At 31.1% G+C, this 14,400-nt stretch overlaps 1 protein-coding gene across 1 annotated transcript in view; it reads left to right on the top strand.

Annotated features, from left to right (window-relative positions):
* The window catches only part of LOC129226629 (protein phosphatase methylesterase 1-like), a 50,256-nt gene extending 36,572 nt beyond the window's left edge, over window positions 1–13,684 (top strand). The window contains exons 10-16 of the mRNA XM_054861259.1: window positions 2,656–2,842; window positions 4,710–4,773; window positions 5,109–5,174; window positions 5,829–5,873; window positions 6,015–6,079; window positions 12,478–12,545; window positions 13,391–13,684. Of these exons, the coding sequence (XP_054717234.1) occupies window positions 2,656–2,842; window positions 4,710–4,773; window positions 5,109–5,174; window positions 5,829–5,873; window positions 6,015–6,079; window positions 12,478–12,545; window positions 13,391–13,409 (514 nt within the window). The 3' untranslated portion in view covers window positions 13,410–13,684. The remainder of the gene's footprint in view (window positions 1–2,655; window positions 2,843–4,709; window positions 4,774–5,108; window positions 5,175–5,828; window positions 5,874–6,014; window positions 6,080–12,477; window positions 12,546–13,390) is intronic.
* The last annotated feature ends 716 nt before the right edge of the window (window positions 13,685–14,400 follow it).

Raw genomic sequence — 14,400 nt, 5'->3', positions numbered from 1 at the left:
TAAATCATTTTCCTGGGTGAAATACATTTTGAAATTGTCTTGACAATTGCGAAAAAAAACATACTTTTGTTTCTGATTGAAGTAAATTCCAGTTCTTCAGTCTAGATCCCAATAGCTCAGCATGTTTCTTAGATAGGTTCAAGTCAGGCACTAAATCGTTTAAATCCCCTTGGCTTAAGAAATGTGGCTCAGAAGAAGAAGAACTTGATGGAAAAGGAGAATCTTCTTGTTCATCAGGTTCATTCGGTACATCATTTTCAGAGTCTTCATCTGAAATCATAAAATGTTGTGGAAATTCACATTTCCACAACACTTGTAAATCTTCACTATGTGGAACTGGTCGTATAGCAGATGGCAAATTTGAATATGCTACTGTGTGTTTTGATTTGCTTGTGACCCCTTTGATGTTCGTCAAACAGAAGTAACAATCTGTGGTATGATTCGCTGGTTCCCGCCACACCATTGGTATTGCAAATTTCCTATGACATTTTCCTTTTGCCCACTCCGGGAGTCTTCTTAGACAGGTACAACAGCAAATATGAGGCCCCCACTTTTTATCTTCATCGCCAATTTGACATCTGGAATATAGTTCGTAGCACTTTTCAAAAAGCATAGTAAAATTTTGTTGTGCTTTAAACGTAACTTCACCACATACATAACAAAAGTTATCTGGATGATTGGAGTACGTCCGTGGCTTTTTTGAACTAAATTTTGCTAAAAATGTTAACAAACAAAATATTTTGTTACAGTTAAAACTAAATGAACTTATTTTGCATCCACTTTGAGCAAGATCTTCATTCAAACTAAAGTATCCAAAGAACACAATCACATTGCTTGCTTAAGCATTGCGGCGCTACCCTGTCTAAACTGACTGGTGACTTGACCAAATAAAAAGGAAAGAAAACTTTCCATTATTAAATATATGAAGAAACAGTTATTTTTGAATTTTCAACAAATTAGTTCATATTGCTAATATGTATGCAATTTTGGGCAAATTGTGTAACATACCTAATAAAAAAACGCTTATAAAAAAATTGGTGGGTGACAGAAAAAATTTAACTGCATATTTGAGTTCAGTGTCGAAAATGCTATAAGATGCTAATATTTTTGTTTTGGGGCCAAAAATCATGTAGAACAGTAAAATTATTCATTAATAGAAAATGGAAAAGAAAAAAAAAAAGAGTTTAAGAAGCATAAATTCTAATTTGTCTTAATTACTAAAGGAAATATTTTTGCAAAATATAATTATTTTGTAAATAAATTTGTTTTTCTAATTTGCTCCTTTTCTCTCTTTTTAAAAGAATAAATGATTTCCATGAAAAGATTGATGTATAACTTCTAGCATTTTAAACAACGCTTGTTTCTGTGATAAAATATTTGTTACCCGTGATTGGGTTTAGAATCTTGTTTTTTACTGCTGATTTCATATGAACTGCAATGGCATTTAAATACATTTGTTGTAAAGGACTGTCTTGATATTACTTTAGGAGGCTCATTTGGCTTGCCCATGAACTTTTTGTTGTTACATTATTGCCTTGTAACCATTTCTCTTGTAGTTGTCTGTATTAATAAAATATACTCATAGTTTCAATTCATAAGTTGCTGAACAGTGTGATGTGGATCTTTAGTGTTAACTTCTTTTAAGATATCCTCCTTTACAGGTGAAGGTTGTAAAGAGTCAACTCCTCTGTGAGGTTGTAATTTCCAGTTAAATTTCTGTAACCTCCTTTAAATTGTGTTCTCACTTTCTCCATACGCAGCACAAATTTCAGAAGCTATCTAACTTTTTTTTTTACTTGCCTGCAATAAAATGAGCCAGAATGAAAATTTCAACTTCATAAATTTCAGTTCGTAAGTCTTAAACCATCCGCCAGGTCGGCTATATTAGCCGCCTGCAGCGCATTGGTTTACTTCTCCAAAATTGGTGTACTTTGTGAGCTTCACCCCACTTTGCTCCCTGCGGTGATACAATAATTGATGGACAGTAGATTAATTTTTGATGTGGGCATACCTCTTACTTGACCCACTTTTGCTGGAGCCATTCCAAGGTCAGTGCAGCTTTGATTTTCCTCTAACAGAACGAATGAGACAATTCAAAAGCATAAAAAAAACCTGCCTTATTATGTGGTCCATTTTAGCTAGAAATGTGTCAGCGATATAGCCTTGAAAAGAAAGAAAGGATGGTTGAAACGAAGATGTCAAAAGGAAAAATGGAGAACCAGTTAATTTGTGAGGAAGAATGGAAAATATTTTTAATTGATATCTCCACTAATTAAAGTTGTATAATTATGCAACCAAGTCAAGCAAGTAGCCAGAAAATTTTCGAGTCTATAGATACCTGGTTTGATGCTCAGTTTTCTGTCTTTTCCAAGGAGTAGCGATGACATAGATAGTCACATACAATCAACTTTTATTTATATTAGATTGAAACAGAACATATATCACTGCACAATCTAGAAGTGAACAAACCAGTCTAACTTCCTTTTTACTTTGAAAAAATGTAGAGTTTTTCAGACGTCTCAATTGATAATAGCAGTTTAGATATCGTAGCTGATTATTGTAATTACATTATATTTTATAAAATATTTATTTAGTGAACTGTACTTATTTCTAAATTTTAAAACAACAATCTTTAAATTTATTTTTCATTTTTAGCTCTGCAACTGATGAACCTGCTACAAAGGACATTCATCTTCAAAATTCCAGTGAACAAGCTAACATTGATGTTTTAGCTCCAAGACAAGTTGCCCCTTCTGACAGCATTTTAGAAGAAGGTGAAGAAGATGACGAGCACAAATCACCTGCAACTTCTCAAACTGCTTTTAAAGTTCCCAATAGCCCTGTGAGTATCTCTTTGTTCTATATTTAGTCACTTTGTGATACTGGGGTGCAGTTATGAAAAATCTGTGTCAACTGGTGCAGATTGCGACACTCTTTTTTCTCTTATTTAGAGAGATCAGGAGGAGGCAATTGTCTCTCCCTGGCTATTATAAGTTAATGTGAATTTGATTAGGCATGTTTTTGCTGTTTTAAAAATATAATTAGCATTCCATTTATAACCTAGCCCCCCCCCCACACACACACACAGAAGAATTCGCAATTACAAGCCTGATCATACTGTCTGATGCATGATTATGCTTATTTAATGAATATGAGTTTTGTTGGCATTTGCTATTTATGTTAATTTCCTGTTTATTTCAAACTTTTTCCCAATGGTTAAAACAATTTCCCCCAAAACAAGATGTACTTTCTGTGTGAAAAAAAAAAATGCTGTTATTTATGGGAAAAAGATCAGATTCATTCTGAAATCAATATAAGTTATGTTTCAGTGAATTCCAACTATTAATGCTTTTTTAATTGGAAAATATTTTGAATTCAACATATTTTTGGGATACGTAAGAGTACAAACAAAAGAGAAAAGTGAAACAAATAATTAATAATTATTGCACCCCTTAAATGTAAATTTAAAATCCAATCGGTATCTAATTCCAATAGATAAAGTGTGGTTAATTAACTGCAAGACGTATAAACCTATCTAATTTTGAACAATTAATATCAAAATTTAGTTCTTTAATCTATAAGAAACAGATTGTTGTGTGTTTTAATAATTATCAAATGAAACAAAAATTATACAACAACACTTAAAAAATTAAAATGAAGGCAGATATGTATCAGTCAGTAGGGCAGAGAAGGGAGGGAGGAGAAGCACCCCTCAGAGCCCTTGGTTTTAACATAAATGCAAATTCTGATACAGTAGTTTATGCATATGAAAGGGCTGTTTTGATCAAAAAAAAAAAAAAAAAAACCTTCAAAAGGTATTTTTGATTTAAAAGATTCCCCTTCAGAAGGTATTTTTCAACCCCCCCCCCCCCCATGCAGGATGTATTTTTGATCAAGAAACCAACCCACAAATGGTATTTTTGACTGTGCTACTGGTATCAGTTAACTCTTATATCAAATATAAAATTATTTTCAGCTTTTTTCTTGTGTGCAAGATAATTTGTTTTCAATTTGTGGTATTTATAAATCAATATCTCAACATGAATTTATTCCAAAACACGTACCAGTTTAATTTGCTTAATATGATCTAGTTTGCTCAAATGTTAAATATTGCTGCCCACATTTGGGATTTATAATATAGTTATAAAGTTAAAGCCCTTGAACTGGTGTAGAATAGATAGTTAACACGTTTTATTTTTCAAAAGTAATATTCTCCTTACTCAGTTTCTTACTTACATACTATTTTTAACATTCATACTTAAAAATATTTAAGTGATCTATGTTTATATAAATTAAAAAAAAAAAAACTTTTCCAATAAAGTCATCAGTAATACAATAGATTGTGTTCTGTTGTACTTAACTACTTACAGAATGCTGTGCATAACAGTTCTGCTAAAAAGTTTTATAAAGTATTCAGAGTTTTTTCTAAGCATTTGGTGCCTTTAAGACCAGCAATTTAGAGCTCTTAAAATTAGAGCATGCAATATAAATGTTTCATTTTAAGTTCTTTTATGATTTGTCAGTTTGTTGTGTGTGCCTTTTTTTTTCTCATTCTTGTGTTCCTGTAACACGGTAAATGAATTATTTATTGTAAATTTCTTTAAATTTATTAATAAATTAATACTTGTAGATGTAAAGGCTTTACCCTCCTCCACTTTTTTCTTTTTGTGTAGAAATATTTTCTACATTTGTGTTATGTTTTATTTTAGCCTTCTCTTACCCCCAAATATGTCTGGAGAATAGAGTTATCAAAGACAGAAAAATTTTGGTCAGGTATGCTATTTTGTTCCCTTATACATTAAAAAAAAAAACAAACACCCTGAATTATTTTTTTTTAAAGGTATTTAAACAATGTTGCTCTTTTTGCTAAAATTTTTGATAACTACAGACTTTTTCAAGAAATAATGTTTGAGGACGAATTTAATGCCTGATTAATAAAAAAATTTTAACGGAACAATTAGTGTATTTTTGAATTGTATTTTTGTCTTAAAGCCATATTTTCTTATAATCTAACAAATTTGGCAAGCAGTAATTTTGTTGTCAAGTCTTGTATACATTATGTAACAGGTTTGCACTAAAGATGTCTAATTATGCATGCTATTTATTAGGTTGGTTTGAAGGACTATCAAACATGTTCTTATCAACTTCTATCCCCAAATTGCTACTTTTAGCAGGTAAGCCATCTTACTTTTTAAAAAAAAGAGAAAAAAAAATCACTCACAAAACAAAAAGAATTTAAAATGTAGCTTTTATCTGCAGAAGTGCTTATCATACTTGTGAAATTTAAGTTGCATTATTTTTTAACTTTTTTTTGTACAATTATTTACTATTTATGAGAGTCTTAATTGTAATATGTGAAACTTTATTTATTTATTTTTTTTTTAACTGTAGATTTTGTGAATCATTTGTTTGTGTGTGTGTATGTGTCAATTTGCTTTTTAAGATACTCAACATGATAATTATTGTGATTTAAAGAAAAAGATCTTTAATTCGTTAAATCTTTTATGACTTATAATCAAGATTTTTAGTTTCATTTTAATTGTTTTATTTATAATTTGGGACCTTTTTAAAACTCATCTTTAGTTCAAAATACTTCATCAAAATTATTCAACTTGTTTTGTTTTTAAACTGGTACAAAAATGTTTTTTTTTTTTTTTTTTAATTCTGAAAGACCAAAAGTTTTACTTTTTTGTAACGTCAGATTTTATTTGTAAATTTTGCTTATGGTAAATTGCCATTTTTGAAAGTTTGCATTTAATATTTCTTACATTTTAAGCTAAATTTTATTATGTAGCCATATATAATATTGTGGTACTTTGAACAAATAGGTGTTGACAGACTTGACAAAGATTTAACAATCGGACAAATGCAAGGTGAGGAATATGTATACTGATTTAAAGGAATGCATTTTGATCTTTCAAGTTTTCATTTGAATTAATTTTTATATTTTCTATGCAGTAGCTTTTTTTTTCTGTCACAATTTTCTGAGATAACATATTTACTATATTTTACAGGTAAATTTCAAATGCAAGTTCTGCCACAGTGTGGTCATGCTGTGCATGAAGATGATCCTGATAAGGTATTTAATATTTTGTTGAGGTATAAATGTGTGTACAAACAGTAGGAAAAAAAAATATTGCATCAATTGTGAGTTTTTGAAATAAAAATGAAATATAGTATCAGGGATGAAAATTAGCAGGGATTCATATGGCAGACTGAGCCATTAAAATTTTTAGGGGGGTTGTTTTAGAGAGTTTGTTTCTTCATGGAAGAAGTTCTCTGCAACTTTTGAAGGAGTATGTCAACGCTTTTGGTGATAGGAACTCCTGAAATAAGTATTGCATAGCATTGCACCCTGAATCACCCCGTGCCTACTGCGTTTGCAGTTTACCAGTTTTAGATGCCCAAAATGACTCAGGCAAATGGGGCAATGGGGACAGTTCCACTCCGACTTGACCCCATAGGAAAAGACGCGCTTTTGCCAAGAGTCTGAAACCGAGAACATAGCTGTGTTTATGCCAGGTGTGATTACAAAGTTTTTTTACAATATTTACTTGCTTTTGAGCCAGAGCGATGTTTTACGTTAATAATGCAACATGTTACATAGCCTGAAATAAGCCCCCTCAATACTAAATGTTTATCGCAATTGCCTCAAAATGTGTACTTCCCCTAAAAGTCAACTCCCATGCTGACTTCCGGTACAACTGGCAACATGAACCTAGTGGTAATTGGACAAAAGACGTTGCTATGGCGATGTATCCAAACAATTCAAATCAAATTGTTAATTGGTTAGTTTCAAAATTTAAATTTAAAAATTAACTAATTGAGTTCTTAGGTATTAATTTTCAATACCTTCCATAGATGGCAGTAGTAGTTGTAGCAAAATTTGCTTACCCTCGTTCCCTTGATTTGGGTTTACTTCTGCTCTATGTTAAAAAGGGCGAAAGCACCAGGCATTTATACTAAGGGGGCATTGGTATTGTACAGGTTGTTTTGTTACTGACTGACTGAAACAACCAAACAATCTCAGAAAGTGCTGAAGTGAGTTGAAGTGCTTTCATGCATGATTTTGCTCCAGAACTGAATGCACTAGCTATTGAAATTGTATTTGACTACATTTAATTGAAGTACTAATGAAATAAACTAATTTGTCTAAGCCTTTTTTTTAAAAAAGAAGAGGTGATGTAGAATGTTTGAATCCTGAAAATGAAATTTAAAGTTTTATTTAAAACCATTAAAACAATCTATTATTTATAATACTTATGTTCCTAGACTGACAAAAATTGTAAAATCTTAGGAGCCAGGAAAACATTTTAAGGGCCCAAGAAATTATTTCACTGAGTTTTTAGGTAAATTCACTGTAAAAAAAAAATGTCTTAAATATTCTTTGTTCTGGAAAAACTAGTTGTCAAGGTATTATTCTTTTAAAAAATCCCTCGGAAAACCTGATGCCCGGTATTTGTCGAAGCCTGCTTATGCACATGTGGGCAGAGCCTAATTTCCCAATAGGCAGAGTAAACAGCTGCCAAGGGCAGCAAATTTTGCTTCAATCTCATTTTTTAAATTATTTTTTTTGAAAATAAAACATCAGTTCTTTTTCAATTTTCCCCAAAACAGCGACATAACTGATCCTAACTTGTCAGCAGCCGTAATTAAACTGAATTGTCGAAACCACAGAAAATGTGGTGTGACACACTTCCAGAAATAAGTAACCAGTTTCAGTTTTAGCTTGCGCCAGGGACGGAGTACATCTTCTATAGAAAACACTTTGATCTATACCTTCCAAGAATTTCTTTCCCTTAACTCAACGAAGGTCCTCTCGAAGCGCATCTAGAAGAGAGCCTCAGGTAAAACAGACATAACATCTAGTTTCTCTTAAAAAGACTATGTGCAGCATTGGAAGGGCTGAGTGACCATTATCTCCTGATTAAAAAAGAGCATTTTATTCCTTTTGGGAGTGCTCATCACAAAACATTACTTGAATGTTTAAAGAGTTGAAAAGTAGTTTGGGATTATTACTTCTGCTCAGTAGGTTAGTTAAAACTAACCTACTGCTTCCCTTCGGAAAAGCTGCTAAATACTGCTTGTCTATTTATTTGTAGAAACCACTTATTTGTAGAACAAATCACAATATTTTTTGAATTTTTAATATTACAAAATATGACGCTTTAAAACGCCACAATTTGATAGTTTTAATATATGTATTTGAATATTGAAAAAAAAGTAAGTGAACCGAATGATTTTGAAACTACGGTGTTTTTTATTTCTCAGTTAATTTTGTGCAGTTGCTTCGTAAACGAAGAAATGAATTAAATTCTATTTTTATCCATTTTAATGCTGTTGTCACTATCTTATGAAAATGTTTAAAATCGAATGCAAAATTTCACACACACAAATACTAACTGGCAGAATATAATTGCAATAAATAGTTTTTGAAATCATCACACTTTTGAAACAAACTAAGAAGAATTAAAAAAAAAACTCTGTAAGCCTTGTGTAGATTTAAACCCCATAGATATTCACAGATTGCCTGAAAAGTTTGTGATTGCAAATTTTAATAGTAGTCAAAATATTTGCAATATTTAAAAGGAAAAACATGAGGTGCATGCACTACATGGCTAGAAGTAGTATAAAGAGTACATACACTCTAGGGAAAATATACGCAATATGGGAAAAAAAAAATTCTGAATTCAACAAGTGACGCCCCCTAGTTTTGTGACACTATAATAAAAAGTAATATATGCAAAATTTGAACTTGATCGGTGAATAATAACACATGCCCCTACGATGTTGAACTTTAACACTTTTGATAATTTTCCCACAAATCTTCGAGTTTTTACTTCAGACCCTGTGCATTGTTTCTCCTAGGTTTGCAAAATATTTTTACAGTGAGGTAGCACTAAAATTAATCCTTTTAATTACTTCACATCATCTAAAGAATTTACATTGAATAAGAATGAAATAGTGCTTTAGAAACTTTACCTTAATCATACGCTTTTCTGAATGTATATCAATCATGTGCATTTTTCCCCGATAGTCAATCATTTTCCATGCTACTAGTTCTTTAGACTCATTATATTATTTAAAGGAGCCTAGATTGGGTTGCTGCAAAAAACCATATCTTCATACAGTATTTTACTGTAAAACAGTGATTCAAAACGGCATTTACGGGCTTTCTCTTCATGTAAGGTCAATTTAAATTGTTTCCTAAAAATATAAATTTTCAAACAATAAATTCCTTTTGCCACCCATCTGGCTCAGGCATAAGCTGAAGATTGCCAAAAACATATCCTTCTAAGAGGGACTTCACAAGGAAATATTATTGCAAGTTATGAGAATTCTCTGTAATCTTTCTCAATTCTGCTTTTACTAACAATAATGTGTCATTAACTTCGTCTTTCAGAATTTAAGTGGTATGTGTACTTGATTGAAATATAAGTTCTGAATGACGGAGATCTTTCCAGAAAATTTTGAAGAGCCTAAATAATAGAATATCGGGTCTAGAACTAAGAAAGGCAAGACCTTCTTTAAAGACACACATGCATTACGATTTCAAGTGCGTGATGATGGCAATCCAAATGTAATGTGTCACTATTCAGTTTTTTGCTCAAAAAATTGCATGCACAATTTATACGGCCGGTATTGCCAAGAGTTGTATCAAACACTACAGCTTGAACAGTTACCAATAAAGAGCAATCATCTAAGATATCATATACAACTGAAGAAATATCTAAGGAATTCCAAGTAGCTGTTCAATATTAGGACCTGAAGCTATCACGGTAAGCCTGTCGGCGTTTTTTCCCCATTATATCTGGATGTAGCTTTGTATCCCAGTGAATAACTACAGAACCTAAATTTAAATTCATGAAATTTAATTTTACCTCTCGAAGATTTTCTCTTGCTCTCTTAAGGAGTGTACGATTGATCACTAAGTTATTTGGATTTAAATTTACTGCATCTACTTAGGCTGTAAATAAACAACATCTTTATCCCTAATATGGCATTTGTCTAACAGTGATGAAAGGAAAGCAGATATCAATAGCTGTCAAGATTTTTTGCATTGTGGTAGACCAGATATAGAAAAAAGGTTCAACAGATTAGGATAGATACCCATTTTGGTTTTTAAATCTTATGAATGGCAAGGTGAATTTGATGATAATAAAGGATAATGTACTGAAATAGAAGAAAATTAATTTAAAGTATAGATTTTTACACTATTCCCATACTTTTTAAATTTATATTTTACGTATGGAAAATACAGTATATTTTTATGTTCGAGTAATCGAGGATTTTTCAAAATTTATATTTTAAGAATTAAAAATTACATAAACATCAACGTATATTTATAACTAAAGAACAGCAAATTTAAATATAAGTGCCATTACTTACATTTATTGCATTGAAACCTAGCGACCCTATTTGCCACACCTATTACATACACAGGGAATTTTGTAAATCAACACCCCCAAAGCCTGGTGCAGGCAATTTTTTGTTGTCAAAGATCGTTCATTACTGGCCTAGGCCATTCATTAATGGCCCATTGAATTCCTTGTGTCCATCTTGATGGGAAGAAACGTTCCCCTGCCGCTTGGTTGGAACTGGCGAAGAAGAGTGGTTTGCTTGACCCAAGGCCATTGGTGTACATTTTATTCTCTGTAACATGTTAAATTTTACAGAATGAAAGTGAGAGAATGGTCAACCTGGAAGTAGCAGCATCTATAGAGGTTCAAAATTACTTTAAATTTGGAATGTAAGAATACTTTCACATAAAAATGAGAAAATCCACAATTTTTTCTTTGAAACTCAAAAAAGGGGGCCCTAGGGGCATGGGTTAATATTCATGGATTGACTTAAAATTTTGCAAGGATCATTTATTTGTATAATGGAACAAATTGAGGGGGTGGCACGTAAAATATCTACAACTTCAAAAATAAGGACCACCCTAATACACATATATTTTCATGAAAATAAAACTATTGCGAATATTTCACTAGTCTTAAATTTTCGCTATTACTACAGGCTCATAAAAATTAAAGCCTTGTGAAAATAAGTGCTTTTCAGTATTTAAATTGACCTTGGATAAATCACTTTAGTGGAGGGGGCCGGCAGATTTCAAATTCAGCCCTGCATGTGAGAAAAGATCCCTTATTCATTTTCTCCCATTGTCCATGCTCTCTATTATATCAAATAATTGTTTAATGTAGAAAGAAAAAAATATTGAGGTAAGCCATCCTAATTAACACGAAACTAAACACTACATATTCACACTCCTTGGCCATTTGCAGACATTATGTGCATTTTCCAGGATTTTTATCATTCTTTCATTAGAACCACTATCAGCATATTAAGAATCTTTACATGTAGCTTCCATGATGGAGGCGCTGAATTTTGTCAAGCATATCCAAGACAAATAAGTACTCAAGTGACCTTTTACATGGCACATGATCATACAACATGGATGTTGACGATTTTCTGCAACTTGAAAGTACAATATCTTAGAGCCGGGTTAAAACCGTTTCCAAAGACGTAAGAGGCCAAACTACTGCCCTTTCCAGCAGACATGTCGCATGAAGTAAAACAACAAAAATAATTCACAAGCATCACTTACTCTATACTATAGCTGAAACAAGTTAATCTATTTTAACTTTATAATTACTTAATATTATTTTTTCAGGGTTGCCAACACTTCCGCATTTTGCGGAGTTGTTCCGCAAAAATAGCGAAACTCCGCAGCTCCGCAAAGAGGTTATTTTGCTCTGCATTTCCCGTTTGGTGTTAACTCTGACCAAGTTTACCAAAGATTTTAATAAATCAAATTTACTTTCATTTTATTTTGCAAGTTTATTATTAAAAGCGTATAAATATGGTAAATTAAAGATGCTTGTACTCAAAGCATGACATAATGTTTAAAGCAGTTTTATTAATTTAAAGACAATTATTTTTAATCTAGTATTTAAAATGATTATCAAAGCACAAAAATAACTTTAGATAAGAGGTTTCATTTTTTTATATTGATTTTTATACAAAATACCGAGTTGCTCCGCAAAATTTTAAAATGCTCCTCAAAATCATCACAGATGCTCTTCAAATAGTTTCTTCAAGGTTGGCAACCCTGTATTTTTTTTAATCTTAATAAACAGCTATGTATGGCAACTTGGTTTATTAGTTTTATGCTCAGTCATAAGTATGTGCAGGAATTTTTCGAGTCAATCAAAGAAAAAAGTGAAACTCAAAGCGTTTTTTTAAAAATAAATTTACAATTGATCTTAAAAGTTTAGATAAATTTAAAACATTGCTACAGTTTCACTTTAAAGCCAGTAAAAAAGATAAATAAACTTTATTATTTACATTTTGATGAAATAGAGGCAACATTTTTAGTAATTTATGAATGAAAATAATAACATGTTTGTTGCAAGATGGACTGAACTTTAAGGCATACTAATTTTTTAAAATTCATTTTCAAATTTTCATTTATAGGTCGCTGAAGCAATAGCTACATTTCTTGTAAGAAACAAATTTACATCTGCAACCTGTGATTTTCAAAGGTAAATTCAACTACCTTTTTACAAATGAAACAATAAATCAATGTGAGTGTTATTAAAAATGGAGTGTTAAAAAAAAAAAAAAAAACTAATAGTAATTTTATTCAGTAATATCAGTATTTACAATTTATTTATTTATTTTTTTTATGCTTTAATGTTTTGTAAATGTTAAGTGTATAATAAATTTAAAATAAGCATTAGCAAGAAATTATTTTTAAAGAATAAAATGTGATAAATTTTGTCAAAATTGTCTAATAGTATACTTTCTTTAATTGTTTAAAAAAGGACCTTTCTGCATGTTTTTGGGAAAAGTGAAGCTCTTTGTTTGTTTTAAATAATTCTATTTGAGCTAAAAATTATTTTTGAAAGTACAATAGATTCCTTAGAACGTAAAATGTGGATGAAACTTTGAAAGATGGAACCGGGGTTGGCAGGTTTCTTCCAAGTGAAAGAAATTAAAGATAATTATTTTAAGAATTTTCCTTACAAAATGCAAGTTTGTATGATAAAGCAAATGGATACTTGAAAAGAGATCTTAATACATGCAGTAAAACTTCGTTAAGTCGTCACTCAAAGACCAAAAACATTTGACCACTTATGCGGAGTGACAACTTTTGGGTAAAGTGGAATATTATAGAAAGAAAAAACCCTTAAAAAGGTGAATATTATAGAAAGAAAAACCCTTAAAATCACTGAAATACTTTTATGAACAGTTGCAGAATTTGTTGAGAAAAACAATATCTTATGAAATCAATACCTATAAATAATTGTGTAAATAATTAATTATATAAGCAAATAACTAAAATATGCGTTAAAATAAGCATTTAATCTTCGTTTTTATTTTTTAGGCCATATTGTGCTTGTTGATCTGAACACACTTACATTGGATGAGAATTAAAAAGAGAGCAAAGATATCAAGAGAAGTGTATTTAATTTTAGAAGAGTTTCATTTCTTAATATATATAAACTGTGATTTTGTTCATAATAAAAGTTTCATGGTATGCTTTGTATAGAAAACATTGTTTTTTGTACAAAAATATTTTGAAATGTTTGATAATATGTGCTACAATTAACATACGTTATGTAAAATCAAGAAAAATGCTGGTGAATGTACTTGAATCATTGTATATAAATAAAGTTTTATCTTAAAAATTCATTTAGAAGCAATTGATAATTTAAGTGCATCATCCATTTTTATGTTTCATAATTAAGATATGTTTTATGTATAAAAAAATACTTATATAACACCGATGAAATATGTCAAATAGGAAGTATAAAGCTGTCATGTACAAAGAAAACTTTTTTTAAAAAGAATGTATCCTTTCTTGCTAAGAAACGAATTCTGACGGCATTTCTTCAGACCAAGCACTTGGGGTGCATTGCAGTAGGGTAGCGGGGGTGGGGTGGAGGGCACCGTCCCTCTCAAATTTTTCATTACTGATGTTGTAATCAGTAGCGTAACAAAAGGGATTGGTAGGAGTGGCTCTGGCCGGGGCACAGCAGCTAAAGAACGGCATTTTGACTGATTAAAAAAAAAAGTTTTCATTTTATTTTTTTTCCAAAAATTAATCATATAATTAAAATAAAAATTACAAAACAGTTTCGCAAGAAAAAGAGCTAGAGGGGAAAATAAAACAATCCTAATTTTTAAAAAAAAAGGGGGGGGGGTACATTTTACCTGCAACATGAAATTCTATTCCGATTCATTGAGTTAACCAAAGACTTATGCACACAATTTGTATACCAGGGAGCAGTGGGGGAGGGCGTTCTATGCTCTCCACCACTGCTCCCTGAGTGATATAAGTTACATTTATATCACTGTTTAATGTAAATTTCAAACTATTACATCCATCCATCA

The sequence above is a fragment of the Uloborus diversus genome, chromosome 7 (genome assembly GCF_026930045.1).
Source record: "Uloborus diversus isolate 005 chromosome 7, Udiv.v.3.1, whole genome shotgun sequence".
NCBI classification, from domain to species: domain Eukaryota; kingdom Metazoa; phylum Arthropoda; class Arachnida; order Araneae; family Uloboridae; genus Uloborus; species Uloborus diversus.
The sequence above is the reverse complement of the archived record's forward strand: the minus strand, read 5'-3'. Positions and strand labels throughout refer to the sequence as shown.